We start from the raw sequence: 18,793 nt of genomic DNA on the forward strand, positions 1-18,793 counted from the left end.
GCATTCCTCAGTGCGCTACCATTTACCGTATATGTCCTTTTTGCATTATTCCTACCAAAATGTATCACCTCACGCATATCAACATTAAACTCCATCTGCCATCTTTCAGCCCACTCTTCTAACTGGCCTAAATCTTTGAACAACAAGCTTTGAAAACCTTCATTATCCACAACGTTACCTAACTTAGTATTATCTGCATACTTACTAATCCAATTTACCATTCCATCATCCAGATCATTAATGAATATGACAAACAACATTGGACCCAGTACAGATCCCTGAGGCACTCCACTAGTCACCACTTTAATGCAGACATGTGTGAGGTGTTGCATTTTGGAAGGACAGATCAAGGTAGGACATACACAGTAAATGGTAGGGCACTGAGGAGTGTGGAGGAACAAAGGGATCTGGGAGTTCAGATACATAATTCCCTGAAAGTGGCGTCACAGGTGGACAGGGTTGTAAAGAAGGCTTTTGGCATCCTGGCATTCATAAATCAAAGTACTGAGTATAGGAGCTGGGATGTTATGGTGAGATTGTATAGGACATTGGTGAGGCCAAATATGGAGTATTGTGTGCAGTTCTGTTCACTGAACTATAGGACCGATATCAGTAAGTTTGAAAAAGTGCAGAGAAGATTTACTAGGATGTTGCCTGGTCTTCAGGAGTTGAGTTACAGGGAAAGATTGAACAGGTTAGGACTTTATTCCTTGGAGCGCAGAAGAATGCGGGGAGATTTCAAAGAGGTTTACAAAACTGTGAGGGGGTATAGACAGGGTAAATGTGAATAGGCTCTTCCCACATAGATTAGGAGAGATAAATTACAGGAGGACTTGGCTTCAGGGTGAAAGGGGAAATGTTTAGAGGGAATTTCTTCACTCAGAGAGTGGTGAGAGTTTGGAACGAGCTGCCATCTGATATAGAAAACGTGGAATAACTCTTAAGTTTTAAGAATAAATTGGATAGATACATGGATGGGGGAGGTCAGGAGGGTTATGGACTGGGTACAGGTCAATGGGACAAGCGGAATAAAGTTTTGGCACAGAGCAGAAGGGCCGAATGGCTTGTTTTCTGTGCGCTGGTGTTTTATGATTTTATGATTCTATCAAGGGGTGTGGGGAGGAGAGTTCACTCAGGCGGAAGGACGAATGGGAATAGAGCTCCCACAGGAGGAAGGGAGATGGGGAAGGGATATCCCACAGGAGGATGTGGGAAGGGGAAGAGGGATCCCACAGGAGGAAAGGGGAAGGGGAAAAGCGATACCACAGGAGGAAGGGGGATGGGGAAGAGAGAACTCGCAGGAGGAAGAGGAATGGGGAAGAGAGATCTCACAGGGGGAAGGGGGATAGAGAAGAGAGATACCACAGGAGGAAGGGGGATGGGGAATAGAGATCCCACAAGAGGAAGGGGGATGGGGAAGAGAGATACCACAGGAGGAAGGGGGATGGGGAAGAGAGATCCCACAAGAGGAAGGGGGATGGGGAAGAGAGATTCCACAAGAGGAAGGGGTATGGGGAAGAGAGAAACCACAGGAGGAAGGGGGATGGGGAAGAGAGATCCCACAGGAGGAAGAGGGATGGGGAAGAGAGATCTCACAGAAGGAAGGGTATGGGGAAGAGAGATCCCACAGAAGGAAGGGTATGGGGAAGAGAGATCTCACAGAAGGAAGGGTATGGGGAAGAGAGATCCCACAGGAGGAAGGGGGATGGGGAAGAGAGATCCCGCAGGAGGAAGGGGGATGGGGAAGAGAGATCCCACAGAAGGAAGGGTATGGGGAAGTGAGATCCCACAGGAGGAAGTGCGATGGGGGTAAAGAGCTGCCAGAGTAGGAAAGTGGATGAGAAGAGATATCCAATAGCAGGAATGTAATGGGCAAGAGAGATCCCACAAAGAGGATGTGGAAGAGAGATCCCACAGGATGAAGTGGGATTGTGAAGAGTGATCACATAGGAGGAAGGAGCATGCGAAAGAGAGATCCCGTAGGAGGATGTGGGATGAGTAGGAGAGATACATCATGACTAATGGGGATGGGAAAGAGAGATCCCACACGAGGAAGGAGATGGGGAATAGAGATCCCATAGAAGTAAGGGGGTTGGGGAAAATATATCCCTCGGAAGAAAGATGGTGGGGAGTAGATTTCCCACAGTTGAAAGGAGAATGGGGAAGAGAGATCCGACAGGAGGATGTGGGATAGATAGATAGATAGATACTTTATTCATCGCCATGGGGAAATTCAACATTTTTTCCAATGTCCCATACACTTGTTGTAGCAAAACTAATTACATACAATACTTAACTCAGTAAAAATATGATATGCATCTAAATCACTCTCTCAAAAAGCATTAATAATAGCTTTTAAAAAGTTCTTAAGTAGTTTACTTAAATACATTAAATACAATCAACCCCGGCACTTTAACATATCTTACTCCTAGCAGTTGAATTGTACAGCCTAATGGCATTGGGGAGTATTGACCTCTTCATCCTGTCTGAGGAGCATTGCATCGATAGCAACCTGTCGCTGAAACTGCTTCTCTGTCTCTGGATGGTGCGATGTAGAGGATGTTCATGGTTTTCCATAATTGACCGTAGCCTACTCAGCGCCCTTCGCTCAGCTACCGATGTTAAACTCTCCAGTACTTTGCCCACGACAGAGCCCGCCTTCCTTACCAGCTTATTATGACATGAGGCATCCCTCTTCTTAATGCTGCCTCCCCAACACGCCACCACAAAGAAGAGGGCGCTCTCCACAACTGACCTATAGAACATCTTCAGCATCTCACTACAGACATTGAATGACGCCAACCTTCTAAGGAAGTACAGTCGACTCTGTGCCTTCCTGCACAAGGCATCTGTGTTGGCAGTCCAGTCTAGCTTCTCATCTAACTGTACTCCCAGATACTTGTAGGTCTTAACCTGCTCCACACATTCTCCATTAATGATCACTGGAAGAGAGATCCATGTGCAGGGACAAGACAGATCCCACAGGAAGAGGGGGCATTATGATGACCCAAAGGAGGAAGAGGGATGGGGAAGAGAGATCCTACAGGAGGAAGTAGGATGGGGAAGAGCAACCCCTCGGGAGGAAAGGGGGTGGTGACGACAGATCCCACAGGAGGAAGGGGGATGGTGATGAGAGATCCCACAGGATGAAAGTGGATGGGGGAGAGAAATCCCACAGAAGGAAGGGGAATGGTGAATAGAGATCCCATAGGGTGATCGGGCATGGGGATGAGAGACAAGACAGGAGGAGGTGAGTGGGGAAGAGATATCATACAGGAGGTTGGGGAATGAGTAGGAAAGATCCATAGGAGGAAGAGGGATGGGGAAAATAAATGCCCCGGGAGGAAGTGGGATGGGGAAGTGTGATCCCACCCGACGTAGAGGATTGGGAAGAGAGATCCCACAGGAGGAAGGGGGATGGGAAAGAGAGATCCCACAGGAGGAAGGGGGATAGGGAAGAGAGATCCCATAGGAAGGGGGATGGGGAAGAGAGATCCCACAAGAGGATGGGGAATGGAGAAGAGAGATTTACAGGAGGAAGGCAAATGGGGAAGCAAGATCCCATAGGAAGTGGAGGGATGCAAACAGAGCCCCCACGGGGGTCAGGTGGATGGGTAAGAGAGATCCCACAGTAGGAAATACGATAAGGAAGAGAGATCCCACAGGAAGAAAGGGATGGGGTGTTTAAATCCCACAGGAAGAAGGGAGTTGGGGAAGAGAGATCCAACAGATGGAAGTGGGATGGGAACAGAGGCCCCAGAGGGTGAAAGGGGATGCGGAAGAGAGATCCCACAGGAGCATGAGGGGTGGAGAAGAGAGATTCCACTGTAGGAATGGGGATGGGGAAGAGAGATTCATCAGGAGGAAGATGGGTTGTGGAAGAGTGATCCCACAGGAGGAAGGGGGATGTGGAAGAGAAATCCCACAGGAGGAAGGGAGCTGGTGATGAGAGATCCCACAGGAGGAAGGGGGATGGGGAATGGAGATCCCACACGAGGAAGGGGATGGGGAATAGAGATCCCATAGAAGTAAGGGGGTTGGGGAACATATATCCCTCGGAAGAAAGATGGTGGGAAGTAGATTTCCCACAGTTGAAAGGAGAATGGGGAAGAGAGATCCGACAGGAGGATGTGGGATGGGGAAGAGAGATCCATGTGCAGGGACAAGACAGATCCCACAGGAAGAGGGGGCATTATGATGACCCAAAGGAGGAAGAGGGATGGGGAAGAGAGATCCCACAGGAGGAAGTGGGATGGGAAAGAGAGATCCCACCGGAGGAAGTAGGATGGGGAAGAGCAACCCCTCGGGAGGAAAGGGGGTGGTGACGACAGATCCCACAGGAGGAAGGGGGATGGTGATGAGAGATCCCACAGGATGAAAGTGGATGGGGGAGAGAATTCCCACAGAAGGAAGGGGAATGGGGAATAGAGATCCCATAGGGTGATCGGGCATGGGGAAGAGAGACGAGACAGGAGGAGGTGAGTGGGGAAGCGAGATCATACAGGAGGTTGGGGAATGAGTAGGAAAGATCCATAGGAGGAAGAGGGATGGGGAAAATAAATGCCCCGGGAGGAAGTGGGATGGGGAAGTGTGATCCCACCCGACGTAGAGGATTGGGAAGTGAGATCCCACAGGAGGAAGAGGGATGGGAAAGAGAGATCCCACAAGAGGAAGGGGGATAGGGAAGAGAGATCCCATAGGAAGGGGGATGGGGAAGAGAGATCCCACAAGAGGATTGGGAATGGAGAAGAGAGATTTACAGGAGGAAGGCAAATGGGGAAGCAAGATCCCATAGGAAGTGGAGGGATGCAAACAGAGCCCCCACGGGGGTCAGGTGGATGGGGAAGAGGGATCCCACAGTAGGAAATAGGATAGGGAAGAGCGATCCCACAGGAAGAAAGGGGATGGGGAAGAGAGATCCCACAGGAAGAAAGGGGATGGGGAAGAGAGATCCCACAGGAGGAAGGGGGATGGGGAAGAGAGATCCCACAGGAGGAAGGGGGATTGGGAAGAGAGATCCCACAGGAGGAGTGGGGATGGGGAAGAGAGATCCCACAGGAGGAAGGGGGATGGGGAAGAGAGATCCCACAGGAGGAAGGGGGATATAGAGAGAGATTAAACAGGATAAAGGGGGAAGGGGTTGAGAGATTGGCCAGAAGGAGGAGGGATGTGGAAGAGAGTTCCCACAGGAGGATGTGGGACTGGGAAGAGAAATCTCACAGGAGGAAGGGGGTTGTGGAAGAGAAATTCCACCGAACAATGGGGCATGCCAAAGAGTGATCTGACAGGAATATGTCAATGGGGGAGAGTGATCCCACAGGAGAAAAGGGTGTGGGGAAGAGAGTTCCAACAGCAGGAAGGGATGGGGAAGAGAAATCTCACAGGAGGAAGGGGTTTGAGGAAGAGAAATTCCACCGAACAATGGGGCATGCCAAAGAGAGATCCGACAGGAATATGTCAATGGGGGAGAGAGATCCCACAGGAGGAAAGGGTGTGGGGAAGAGAGTTCCAACAGCAGGAAGGGATGGGGAAGAGAAATCTCACAGGAGGAAGGGGTTTGAGGAAGAGAAATTCCACCGAACAATGGGGCATGCCAAAGAGAGATCTGACAGGAATATGGCAATGGGGAAGAGAGTTCCAACAGTAGGAAGGGATGGGGAAGAGAAATCCATTGAAGGAAGGGGGATGGGGAAGAGCGATCTCACAGGTGAAGGGGGGGGGGAAGACATCCCACAGGAGGAATGGGGATGGGGGCGAGATTCCAAAGAATGGAATGGGGATTGGGATGAGAGGTCCCACAGGAGGATTCCAAGGGTAAATGATAAACCTACAAGACGAGAGGATGCAGAAATTTTTTGTACGTGTGTGTTGGGTCTGAACAGAGGCCCAGAGGAGATGCGCCCTCGCTCTCTGCGTATCTGGAAGTGAGCAAAGTCACACACGGGGAAGGGCAGGGGAGGACAATCTCACAATGGTATTTCTTTCCTTCTCACTGGGACAGTCTGCTGATGGTCTCTTGTCCCTCACCGGGAAGGGGGAGTGAATCTCTGACCCACCTGCTGCAGTCAGTGTCGGTTTGGGTGTCAGTAACAGTGAGAAGGAACATTGTCAATGGACGTGTCACAGGCAGTGAGAAACACGGCCATTCCTGTGATTTACTACCATTAAACCAATAGCCGTTGTTCACTGATCTGATGAAGTCTCCAACATCTCTTCACAAGGAACCACAGAACCCTCCCATCCGTGGAGAATTACAGACCAATCCCCTGGGCATTTGTCACAATTCTTCACAATCTGATTTACTACAGATTTACCGAAATTCCTTTACATTGAAACAACACAATGGAACAGTTTCACAGTTCCGAGTGAGAGATAAATCAAGTTACCTCAACTCCTGGCACTTGTGCAGCCCGGGTCCCAGCCGCTGGATTCCTTCACACTGAATGTGGCATTTCTCCAGGTCAAGGTGTTTTATTGTATCACAGAGTCCGATGACATGAGACAGGACCGCGCAGTCAATCGGGGTCAGTGACATTCTACTGAATGATGGTGTTTCCACAGATCCCAGTACGGCCTGAGCCAGTCCACGATTCAGAGACTCAAACAGGTAGTGGAATGTGTTCAGGAGCCTCCTTTTACCAGCTTCACTCCATGTGTTTCTACTCTGGCGTTTAACCTCCTCCTTCACCCAGTCAATCACACGGCAGGTTGTTTCATTGGGAAATGGTCCCAGAAACTCCTCCAGGCCCCGAGCTGTCATTGGGTTGGAGAGACCAGCAACAAAACGGAGAAATACCTCAAATCGCCCATCTGTCGTGTTGTGAGCTTCAGTGAGGAATTTCAGGATATCCCCGGGATGTGGATTCAGGAATTGTGAGACTGCAGCTACAAACTCTTGGATGGTGAGGTGTGGGAATGTGTACACCATGTTCTGGGCAGAATCCTCTCTCTCCAAAAGCTCCATCAGGAACCCGGACAGGAACTGGGAAGGCTGCAGATTGTACTTGATCAAATCTCCATCTGAAAACACAATCTTCCTCTCGGACACTCCTCTGAAGGCCATCTGACCAACCCTGAGTAACACATCACGGGGGTTCTCAATCTCACGGCCGTGGTTTTTCAGGATGTTGTAAATATAGTAGGAGTACAGTTGAGTGATGGTCTTGGGAACTCGCTGCGGGTCCCTGACTCTTTGTGTGAAGAAGGGGCCCAGTGCCAGTGCGAGGATCCAGCAGTAGGAGGGGTTGTAGCTCATGGTGTACAGGATCTCGTTCTCCTTCACGTGTTTGAAAACAGCTTCCGCCACCGTCTGATCTTCAAAATGCCTGATGAAATATTCCTTCCGTTCTTCACCAACAAATCCCAGGATTTCAGCCTGGATACTGATCTCCGCCTTTTCCAATAAATGCAACGCAGTGGGGCGGGTGGTCACCAGCACTGAACACCCTGGGAGCAGCTTGTGCTGGATTAAACTGTACACAATGTCAGACACCGTACACTTGAAATCAGGATCTGTGCATGTGGACTGAGGTTCTGTGTCTCTCCGACTGTCAGCAAAATCAATTGTGTCATTGAATTCATCCAAACCATCGAATATAAACAGCAATCCCTCTGGGTTCTTCCAGACCTCTCTCAGGATATTCCCAAAGTAAGGATACTGATCCAGAATCAGCCCCTTCAGATTTATTCTGCAGTTAATGGTGTTTAAATCACGGAATTTGAAACTGAAGACAAACTGGAATTGTTGGTATATTTTCCCTGTGGCCCAGTCATAAACAATCTTTTGAACCATCGTTGTTTTCCCAATCCCCGGGACTCCGGCCATTGCTGCCGAACTCCCAGATGTGGAGTAACTTTGGGAAAACCTGCTCTGGAACAACTGATCAGTTCGGATTTTTTCCAGCTCTCCTTGGAGATGTTTCTCTCTCCACTCCTCGTGGTCTCTCCCTCTTGCCAGCAGCTCATGTTCCACCAGTCTCCGATCTCGAACAGTAGAAATGACCGTGAGCTCAGCGTATCGATCAACCAGCTGGAAAACCTTCTCCTTCTCCCTCATCAGGATCGTGTTCACTCTCAGTGTTCCAGTTTGTGCCCGCAGAGTCTCCTTGTGTTTCTGTTGAACATCTTCCATCGGAACAGACAGTGGACAAACTGTTAGATACCTCATCTCAGAACTCAGAATTTAAGCACACAAGACTTAGCTCAGAGCCATTGTATTAATTGGATTCATCAATGGATGTTCGTACAGTAAAGTAAATTCAATTAACAGACCCCTGACTGCACAGAGAGCCCTGGTCTAGATAAACACCAGGTCATCACATTTCCACATTAACTGTGCTGTGAAGGTGAGTATTTCCCTGGTAGTTTACCGACCCCCAACTGTCCCATACCGGACAATCTCCCACTACTGTCACAGCTGTCATTTTTTCCTGTGGAAGAAACGTTTCGTCTCCAGTGTTGATGTGGCGTATCGAGATGGAGAAGAGGGTAGTGGGCATTCTGTCAGAGGAACAGGTCGGGGAATAACAGCTCCCCCTCCCCTCCACCGTCACTGATTCAAAATACAAAGAAGTAACTTTGCGCATCAGCACGTGCACTGTGGGTGTCTGGTTGGGGTGTGTGGCATCTCAAAGTGGCTTTTAATCCTGTCAGGGGTGTGTGGGGTCTCACAGTGTGTCAGGACCCTGTCAGAGGTGTGTGGGGTCTCACAGTCTATTAGGACACTGCAGCTGTGCGTAGGTTCTGAATGTGTGTTGGGACACTGCCAGGTGTGAGTGATGTCTCACTGTGTGTCAGGACCCTGTCAGGTGTGTGAGGGGTCTGAAATTGTCTCAGGACCCTGTCAGGGGTGTGTGGGGTCTCACGGTGTGTCAGGAATCTGTCAGGGGTGTGTGGGGTCTGAAGGTGTGTCGGGACCCTAACAGGGGTGTGTGGCGTCTCTTAGTGCGTCAGGACCCTGTCAGCAGTGTGTGGGTTCTCACAGTGTGTCAGGACCCTGTCAGTGGTGTGTGTGGTCTCACAGTCTATCAGGACCCTTCAGCTGTGCGTAGGGTCTGAAAGTGTGTTCGGACACTGCCAGGTATGAGTGATGTCTCACTGTGTGTCAAGACACTGTCAGAAGTGCGTGGGGTCTCACAGTGTGTCAGGACCCTGTCAGGTGTGTGTGGGTTCTCACAGTGTGTCAGGACCTTGTCCCGGGTCTGTAAGGTCTCACGGTGTGTCAGGACCCTGTCAGGGGTGTGTGTGGTCTGAAAGTGTGTCGGTGCCCTGACAGTGGTGTGTGGGGTCTGACAGTGTGTCAGGACCCTGTCAGGGGTGTGTGGGGTCTGACAGTGTGTCAGTACCCTGACAGGGGTATGTGGGGTCTGACAGTGTGTCAGTACCCTGTCAGGGCTGTTTGGGGTCTCACAGTGTGTCAGGACCTTGTCCCGGGTCTGTAAGGTCTCACGGTGTGTCAGGATCCTGTCAGGGGTGTGTGGGCTCTCACAGTGTGTCAGGACCATGTCAGGGGTGTGTGGGCTCTCACAGTGTGTCAGGATCCTGTCAGGGGTGTGTGGGGTCTCACAGTGTGTCAGGATCATGTCAGGGGTGAGTGGGGTCTCACAGTGTGTCAGGACCCTGTCAGGGGTGTGTGGGATCTCACAGTGTGTCAGGACCCTGTCAGGGGTGTGTGTGGTCTGAAAGTGTGTCGGTGCCCTGACAGTGGTGTGAGGGGTCTGACAGTGTGTCAGTACCCTGTCAGGGCTGTGTGGGGACTCACAGTGGGTCAGGACCCTGTCAGGGGTGTGTGGGGTCTCACAGTGTGACAGGACCGTCAGGGGTGTGTGGGGTCTCACAGTGTGTCAGGACCCTGTCAGGGCTGTGTGGCGTCTCACAGTGTGTCAGGATCCTGTCAGGGGTGTGTGGGGTCTCACAGTGTGTTAGGACCCTGTCAGGGATGTGTTGGGTCTCACACTGTGTCAGGACCCTGACAGGGGTATGTGGGGTCTCACAGTGTGTCAGTACCCTCTCAGGGCTGTGTGGGGTCTCACAGTGTGTCAGGACCCTGTCAGGGGTGTGTGGGGTCTCACACTGTGTCAGGACCCTGTTAAGGGTGTGTGGTGTCTCACAGTGTGTCAGGACCCAGTCAGGGGTGTGTGGGGTCTCACAGTGTGTCAGGATCCTGTCAAATGTGTGTGGGATCTCACAGTGTGTCAGGACTGTGTCAGGGGTGTGTGGGGTCTGAAAGTGTGTCGTGACCCTGACAGGGGTGTGTGGAGTCTCACAGTGTGTCAGGACCCTGTCAGGGGTGTGTGGGGTCTCTTAGTGAGTCAGGACTCTGTCAGGGGTGTGTGGGGTCTGAAAGTGTGTCAGGGACCTGTCGGGGGTGTGTGGGGTCTCACAGTGTGTCAGGGCCCTGTCGGGGATGTGTGGGGTCTCACAGTGTGTCAGGAATCTGTCAGGGGTGTGTGGGGTCTCACAGTGTGTCAGGACTCTGTCAGGGGTGTGTGGGGTCTCACAGTGTGTCAGGGCCCTGTCGGGGGTGTGTGGGGTCTCTTAGTGTGTCAGGACTCTGTCAGGGGTGTGTAGGGTCTCTTAGTGTGTCAGGACTCTGTCAGGGGTGTGTAGGGTCTCTTAGTGTGTCAGGACTCTGTCAGGGGTGTGCGGGGTCTCACATTGTGTCAGGGCCCTGTCGGGGGTGTGTGGGGTCTCACAGTGTTTCAGGAATCAGTCAGGGGTGTGTAATGTATCAATGGGTGTCATGGCCATGTCAGGGGTGTGTGGGGTCTCACAGTGTGTCAGGACACTGTCAGGGGTGTGTGGAGTCTCACAGTGGGTCAGGAATCTGTCAGGGGTGTGTGGGGTCTCACAGTGTGTCAGGAATCAGTCAGGGGTGTGTGGGGTCTCACAGTGTGTCAGGACTCTGTCAGGGGTGTGTGGGGTCTGAAAGTGTGTCGTGACCCTGACAGGGGTGTGTGGAGTCTCACAGTGTGTCAGGACCCTGTCAGGGGTGTGTGGGGTCTCTTAGTGAGTCAGGACTCTGTCAGGGGTGTGTGGGGTCTGAAAGTGTGTCAGGGCCCTGTCGGGGGTGTGTGGGGTCTCACAGTGTGTCAGGGCCCTGTCGGGGGTGTGTGGGGTCTCACAGTGTGTCAGGAATCTGTCAGGGGTGTGTGGGGTCTCACAGTGTGTCAGGACTCTGTCAGGGGTGTGTAGGGTCTCTTAGTGTGTCAGGACTCTGTCAGGGGTGTGTAGGGTCTCTTAGTGTGTCAGGACTCTGTCAGGGGTGTGCGGGGTCTCACATTGTGTCAGGGCCCTGTCGGGGGTGTGTGGGGTCTCACAGTGTGTCAGGAATCAGTCAGGGGTGTGTAATGTATCAATGGGTGTCAGGGCCATGTCAGGGGTGTGTGGGGTCTCACAGTGTGTCAGGACCCTGTCAGGGCTGTGTGGAGTCTCACAGTGGGTCAGGACTCTGTCAGGGGTGTGTGGGGTCTCACAGTGTGTCAGGACACTGTCAGGAGTGTGTGGGGTCTCACAGTGTGTCAGGACCCTGTCAGGGGTGTGTGGAGTCTCACAGTGGGTCAGGACTTTGTCAGGGGTGTGTGGGGTCTCACGGTGTGTCAGGACTCTGTCAGGGGTGTGTGGGGTCTCACAGTGTGTCAGGACCCTGTCAGGGGTGTGTGGAGTCTCACAGTGGGTCAGGACTCTGTCAGGGGTGTGTGGGGTCTCACAGTGTGACAGGACTCTGTCAGGGGTGTGCGGGGTCTCACATTGTGTCAGGGCCCTGTCGGGGGTGTGTGGGGTCTCACAGTGTGTCAGGAATCAGTCAGGGGTGTGTAATGTATCAATGGGTGTCAGGGCCATGTCAGGGGTGTGTGGGGTCTCACAGTGTGTCAGGACCCTGTCAGGGGTGTGTGGAGTCTCACAGTGGGTCAGGACTCTGTCAGGGGTGTGTGGGGTCTCACAGTGTGTCAGGACACTGTCAGGAGTGTGTGGGGTCTCACAGTGTGTCAGGACCCTGTCAGGGGTGTGTGGAGTCTCACAGTGGGTCAGGACTTTGTCAGGGGTGTGTGGGGTCTCACAGTGTGTCAGGACTCTGTCAGGGGTGTGTGGGGTCTCACAGTGTGTCAGGACCCTGTCAGGGGTGTGTGGAGTCTCACAGTGGGTCAGGACTCTGTCAGGGGTGTGTGGGGTCTCACAGTGTGACAGGACCCTGTCAGGGGTGTGTGGGGTCTCACAGTGTGTCAGGACTCTGTCAGGGGTGTGTGGGGTCTCAAAGTGTGTCAGGATCCTGTCAGGGGAGTGTGGGGTCTCACAGTGTGACAGGACACTGTCAGGGGTGTGTGGGGTCTCACAGTGGGTCAGGAATCTGTCAGGGTTGTGTGGAGTCTCACAGTGTGTCAGGAATCAGTCAGGGGTGTGTGTAGTGAATCAATGGGTGTCAGGGGCATGTCAGGGCTGTGTGGGATTTTGCAGTGTGTCAGGACTCTGTCAGGATGTATGAGGTTTCACAGTGTGTCAGGACACTGTCAGGTGTGTGTGGGCTCTCACAGTGTGTCAGGATCCTGTCAGGGGTTTGTGGGGTCTCACAGTGTGTCACGATCCTGTCAGGGGTGTGTGGGGTCTCACAGTGTGACAGGATCCTGTCAGGGGTGTGTGGGGTCTCACAGTGTGACAGGACCCTGTCAGGTGTGTGTGGGGACTCACAGTGTGACAGGACCCTGTCAGGAGTGTGTGGGGTCTCACACTTTGTCAGGACCCTGTTAAGGGTGTGTGGTGTCTCACAGTGTGTCAGGATCCAGTCAGGGGTGTGTGGGGTCTCACAGTGTGTCAGGATCCTGTCAGGGGTGTGTGGGGGTCTGAAAGTGTGTCGTGACCCTGACAGGGTTGTGTGGGGTCTCTTAGTGTGTCAGGACTCTGTCAGGGGTGTGTGGGGTCTGAAACTGTGTCAGGACCCTGTCAGTGGTTTGTGTGGTCTCACAGTCTATCAGGACACTGCAGCTGTGCGTAGGTTCTGAAAGTGTGTTGGGACACTGCCAGTGGTGAGTGTTGTATCAATGCTTGTCGGGACCCTGTTAGGAGTCGGTCGGGTCTCACGGTGTGTCAGGAGCCTGTCAGGGTTGTGTGGGGTCTGAAAGTGTGTCGGGACCCTGACAGGGGTGTGTGGGGCCTCACAGTGTGTCAGGACCCTGTCAGGGGTGTGTGGGATCTCACAGTGTGTCAGGAGCGTGTCAGGGATGTGTGGGATCTCACAGTGTGTCAGGACCCTGTCAGGGGTGTGTGGGATCTCACAGTGTGTCAGGACCCTGTCAGGGTAGTGCGGGGGTCTCACACTGTGTCGGGACCCTGACAGGTGTGTGTGGGGTCTCACAGTGTGTCAGGACACTGCCAGGGGTGTGTGGGGTCTCACAGTGTGTCTGGACCCTGTCAGGGGTGTGTGGGGTCTCACAGTGTGTCAGGACCCTGTCAGGGATGTGTGGGATCTCACACTGTGTCAGGACCCTGACAGGGGTATGTGGGGTCTCACAGTGTGTCAGGACCCTGTCAGGGTTGTGTGGGGTCTCACAGTGTGTCAGGACCCTGTCAGGGGGTGTGTGGGGTCTCACAGTGTGTCAGGACCCTGTCAGGGGTGTGTCGGGTCTCACTCTGTGTCAGGACCCTGACAGGGGTATGTGGGGTCTCCCAGTGTGTCAGGACCTTGTCCCGGGTCTGTAAGGTTTCACGGTGTGTCAGGACCCTGTCAGGGGTGTGTGGGGTCTCACACTGTTTCAGGACCCTGTCAGGGCTGTGTGGGGTCTCACAGTGTGTCAGGACCTTGTCCCGGGTCTGTAAGGTCTCACGGTGTGTCAGGATCCTGTCAGGGGTGTGTGGGGTCTCACAGTGTGTCAGGACCATGTCGGGGGTGTGTGGGCTCTCACAGTGTGTCAGGATCCTGTCAGGGGTGTGTGGGGTCTCACAGTGTGTCAGGATCGTGTCAGGGGTGTGTGGGCTCTCACAGTGTGTCAGGATCCTGTCAGTGGTGTGTGGTGTCTCACAGTGGTTCAGGATCGTGTCAGGGGTGTGTGGGGTCTCACAGTGTGTCAGGACCATGTCAGGAGTGTGTGGTGTCTCACAGTGGTTCAGGATCGTGTCAGGGGTGTGTGGGGTCTCACAGTGTGTCAGGACCCTGTCAGGGGTGTGTGGGGTCTCACCGTGTGTCAGGACCCTGTCAGGGGTGTGTGTGGTCTGAAAGTGTGTCGGTGCCCTGACAGTTGTGTGTGGGGTCTGACAGTGTGTCAGTACCCTGTCAGGGATGTGTGGTGTCTCACGGTGTGTCAGTACCCTGACAGTGGTGTGTGGTGTCTCACGGTGTGTCAGGACCCTGTCAGGGATGTGTGTGGTCTCACAGTGTGTCAGTACCCTGTCAGGGGTGTGTGGTGTCTCACGGTGTGTCAGTACCCTGACAGTGCTGTGTGGTGTCTCACGGTGTGTCAGTACCCTGTCAGGGGTGTGTGGGGTCTCACAGTGTGTCAGGACCCTGTCAGGGCTGTGTGGGGTCTCACAGTGTGTCAGGATCCTGTCAGGGGTGTGTGGGGTCTCACAGTGTGTTAGGACCCTGTCAGGGATGTGTGGGGTCTCACACTGTGTCAGGACCCTGACAGGGGTATGTGGGGTCTCACAGTGTGTTAGGACTCTGTGAGGGGTGTGTGGGGTCTGAAAGTGTGTCGTGACCCTGACAGGGGTGTGTGGGGTCTCACAGTGTGTCAGGACCCTGTCAGGGGTGTGTGGGGTCTCACAGTGTGTCAGGACCCTGTCGGGGGTGTGTGGGGTCTCACAGTGTGTCAGGAATCAGTCAGGGGTGTGTAATGTATCAATTGGTGTCAGGGCCATGTCAGGGGTGTGTGGGGTCTCTTAGTGTGTCAGGACTCTGTCAGGGGTGTGTGGGGTCTCACAGTGTGACAGGACCCTGTCAGGGTTGTGTGGGGTCTCACAGTGTGACAGGACCCTGTCAGGGTTGTGTGGGGTCTCACAGTGTGTCAGGAATCAGTCAGGGGTGTGTAGTGAATCAATGGGTGTCAGGGGCATGTCAGGGGTGTGTGGGATTTTGCAGTGTGTCAGGACTCTGTCAGGATGTATGAGGTTTCACAGTGTGTCAGGACACTGTCAGGGGTGTGTGGGGACTCACAGTGTGACAGGACCCTGTCAGGGGTGTGTGGGGTCTCACAGTGTGACAGGACCCTGTCAGGGGTGTGTGGGGTTTCACAGTGTGTCACGATCCTGTCAGGGGTGTGTGGGGTCTCAGTGTGACAGGATCCTGTCAGGGGTGTGTGGGGTCTCACAGTGTGACAGGACCCTGTCAGGGGTGTGTGGGGACTCACAGTGTGACAGGACCCTGTCAGGGGTGTGTGGGGTCTCACACTGTGTCAGGACCCTGTTAAGGGTGTGTGGTGTCTCACAGTGTGTCAGGATCCAGTCAGGGGTGTGTGGGGCCTCACAGTGTGTCAGGACCCTGTCACGGGTGTGTGGGATCACACAGTGTGTCAGGACCCTGTCAGGTGTGTGTGGGGTTTCACAGTGTGTCAGGAGCCTGTCAGGCGTGTGTGGGGTCTCACAGTGTGTCAGGATCCTGTCAGGGTAGTGCGGGGTCTCACACTGTGTCGGGACCCTGACAGGTGTGTGTGGGGTCTCACAGTGTGTCAGGACACTGCCAGGGGTGTGTGGGGTTTCACAGTGTGTCTGGACCCTGTCAGGGGTGTGTGGGGTCTCACAGTGTGTCAGGACCCTGTCAGGGGTGTGTGGTATCTCAACGTGTGTCAGGACCCTTGTCAGGGGTGTGTGGGCTCTCACAGAGTGTCAGGAGACTGCAGCTGTGCATGGGTTCTGAAAGTGCGTTGGGACACTGCCGGGGTGTGTGGGGTCTCACAGTGTGTGTGAGGATCCTGTCAGGGGTGTGTGGGGTCTCACAGTGTGTCAGGACCCTGTCAGGGGTGTGTGGAGTCTCACAGTGTGTCAGGACCCTGTCAGGGGTGTGTGGAGTCTCACAGTGGGTCAGGACTCTGTCAGGGGTGTGTGGGGTCTCACAGTGTGTCAGGACTCTGTCAGGGGTGTGTGGGGTCTCACAGTGTGACAGGACCCTGTCAGGGGTGTGTGGCGTCTCACAGTGTGTCAGGACTCTGTCAGGGGTGTGTGGGGTCTCAAAGTGTGTCAGGATCCTGTCAGGGGAGTGTGGGGTCTCACAGTGTGTGTGAGGATCCTGTCAGGGGTGTGTGGGGTCTCACAGTGTGTCAGGACCCTGTCAGGGGTGTGTGGAGTCTCACAGTGTGTCAGGACACTGTCAGGGGTGTGTGGGGTCTCACAGTGGGTCAGGAATCTGTCCGGGTTGTGTGGAGTCTCACAGTGTGTCAGAAATCAGTCAGGGTTGTGTAGTGAATCAATGGGTGTCAGGGCCATGTCAGGGCTGTGTGGGATTTTGCAGTGTGTCAGGACTCTGTCAGGATGTATGAGGTTTCACAGTGTGTCAGGACACTGTCAGGTGTGTGTGGGCTCTCACAGTGTGTCAGGATCCTGTCAGGGGTTTGTGGGGTCTCACAGTGTGTCACGATCCTGTCAGGGGTGTGTGGGGTCTCACAGTGTGACAGGATCCTGTCAGGGGTGTGTGGGGGTCTCACAGTGTGACAGGACCCTGTCAGGGGGTGTGTGGGGACTCACAGTGTGACAGGACCCTGTCAGGGGTGTGTGGGGTCTCACACTGTGTCAGGACCCTGTTAAGGGTGTGTGGTGTCTCACAGTGTGTCAGGATCCAGTCAGGGGTGTGTGGGGTCTCACAGTGTGTCAGGATCCTGTCAGGGGTGTGTGGGGTCTGAAAGTGTGTCGTGACCCTGACAGGGTTGTGTGGGGTCTCTTAGTGTGTCAGGACTCTGTCAGGGGGTGTGTGGGGTCTGAAACTGTGTCAGGACCCTGTCAGTGGTTTGTGTGGTCTCACAGTCTATCAGGACACTGCAGCTGTGCGTAGGTTCTGAAAGTGTGTTGGGACACTGCCAGTGGTGAGTGTTGTATCAATGCTTGTCGTGACCCTGTCAGGAGTCGGTCGGGTCTCACGGGTGTGTCAGGAGCCTGTCAGGGTTGTGTGGGGTCTGAAAGTGTGTCAGGACCCTGTCAGGGGTGTGTGGGGTTTGAAAGTGTGTCGGGACCCTGACAGGGGTGTGTGGGGCCTCACAGTCTGTCAGGACCCTGTCAGGGGTGTGTGGGATCTCACAGTGTGTCAGGACCCTGTCAGGGATGTGTGGGATCTCACAGTGTGTCAGGACCTTGTCAGGGGGTGTGTGGGATCTCACAGTGTGTCAGGACACTGCCAGGGGTGTGTGGGGTCTCACAGTGTGTCTGGACCCTGTCAGGGGTGTGTGGGGTCTCACAGTGTGTCAGGACCCTGTCAGGGGTCTGTGGTATCTCACCGTGTGTCAGGACCCTTGTCAGGGGTGTGTGGGCTCTCACAGAGTGTCAGGATACTGCAGCTGTGCGTGGGTTCTGAAAGTGCGTTGGGACACTGCCAGGGGTGTGTGGGGTCTCACAGTGTGTGTGAGGATCCTGTCAGGGGTGTGTGGGGTCTCACAGTGTGTCAGGACCCTGTTAGGGGTGTGTGGGGTCTCACAGTGTGTCAGGACCCTGTTAGGGGTGTGTGGGGTCTTACTGTGTGTCAGGACCCTGTTAGGGGTGTGTGGGGTCTCACACTGTGTCAGGACCCTGTTAAGGGTGTGTGGGGTCTCACAGTGTGTCGTGACCCTGACAGTGGTGTGTGGGGTCTCTTAGTGTGTCAGGACCCTGACAGGGGTGTGTGGTATGTCACAGTGTGTCAGGACCCTGTAAGGGGAGTGTGGGGTCTCACACTGTGTCACGACTCTGACAGGGCTGTGTGGGGTCTGAAAGTGTGTCAGGACCCTGTCAGTGGTTTGTGTGGTCTCACAGTGTGTCAGGAGACTGCTGCTGTGCGTGGGTTCTGAAAGTGTGTTGGGACACTGCCAGTGGTGAGTGGAGTCTCACTGTGTGTCAGGACACTGTCAGGGTTGTGTGGGATCTCACAGTGTGTCAGGATCCTGTCAGGGGTGTGTGGGGTCTCACAGTGTGTTAGGACCCTGTCAGGGATGTGTGGGGTCTCACACTGTGTCAGGACCCTGACAGGGGTATGTGGGGTCTCACAGTGTGTCAGGACTCTGTCAGGGGTGTGTGGGGTCTGAAAGTGTGTCGTGACCCTGACAGGGGTGCGTGGGGTCTCACAGTGTGTCAGGACCCTGTCAGGGGTGTGTGGGGTCTCACAGTGTGTCAGGAATCAGTCAGGGGTGTGTAATGTATCAATGGGTGTCCGGGCCATGTCAGGGGTGTGTGGGGTCTCACAGTGTGACAGGACCCTGTCAGGGTTGTGTGGGGTCTCACAGTGTGACAGGACCCTGTCAGGGTTGTGTGGGGTCTCACAGTGTGTCAGGAATCAGTCAGGGGTGTGTAGTGAATCAATGGGTGTCAGGACACTGTCACGGGTGTGTGGGGTCTCACACTGTGTCAGGACCCTGTTAAGGGTGTGTGGTGTCTCACAGTGTGTCAGGACCCTGTCAGGGGTGTGTGGGGTCTCTTAGTGTGTCAGGACCCTGACAGGGGTGTGTGGTATCTCACAGTGTGTCAGGACCCTGTAAGGGGTGTGTGGGGTCTCACACTGTGTCAGGACTCTGACAGGGCTGTGTGGGGTCTGAAAGTGTGTCAGGACCCTGTCAGTGGTTTGTGTGGTCTCACAGTGTGTCAGGAGACTGCAGCTGTGCGTGGGTTCTGAAAGTGTGTTGGGACACTGCCA

General features: G+C 54.0%; 1 protein-coding gene across 4 annotated transcripts in view; it reads right to left on the reverse strand.

Annotated features, from left to right (window-relative positions):
• LOC140721488 (NACHT, LRR and PYD domains-containing protein 3-like) overlaps nucleotides 1–18,793 on the reverse strand; it is a 73,741-nt gene that overhangs the window by 12,221 nt on the left and 42,727 nt on the right. For all 4 annotated transcript variants that reach the window (XM_073036305.1, XM_073036303.1, XM_073036306.1 and 1 more), the window contains one exon: nucleotides 6,387–8,124. In XM_073036305.1, the coding sequence (XP_072892406.1) occupies nucleotides 6,387–8,124 (1,738 nt within the window). The remainder of the gene's footprint in view (nucleotides 1–6,386; nucleotides 8,125–18,793) is intronic.

Source organism: Hemitrygon akajei, unplaced genomic scaffold, assembly GCF_048418815.1.
Source record: "Hemitrygon akajei unplaced genomic scaffold, sHemAka1.3 Scf000057, whole genome shotgun sequence".
NCBI classification, from domain to species: domain Eukaryota; kingdom Metazoa; phylum Chordata; class Chondrichthyes; order Myliobatiformes; family Dasyatidae; genus Hemitrygon; species Hemitrygon akajei.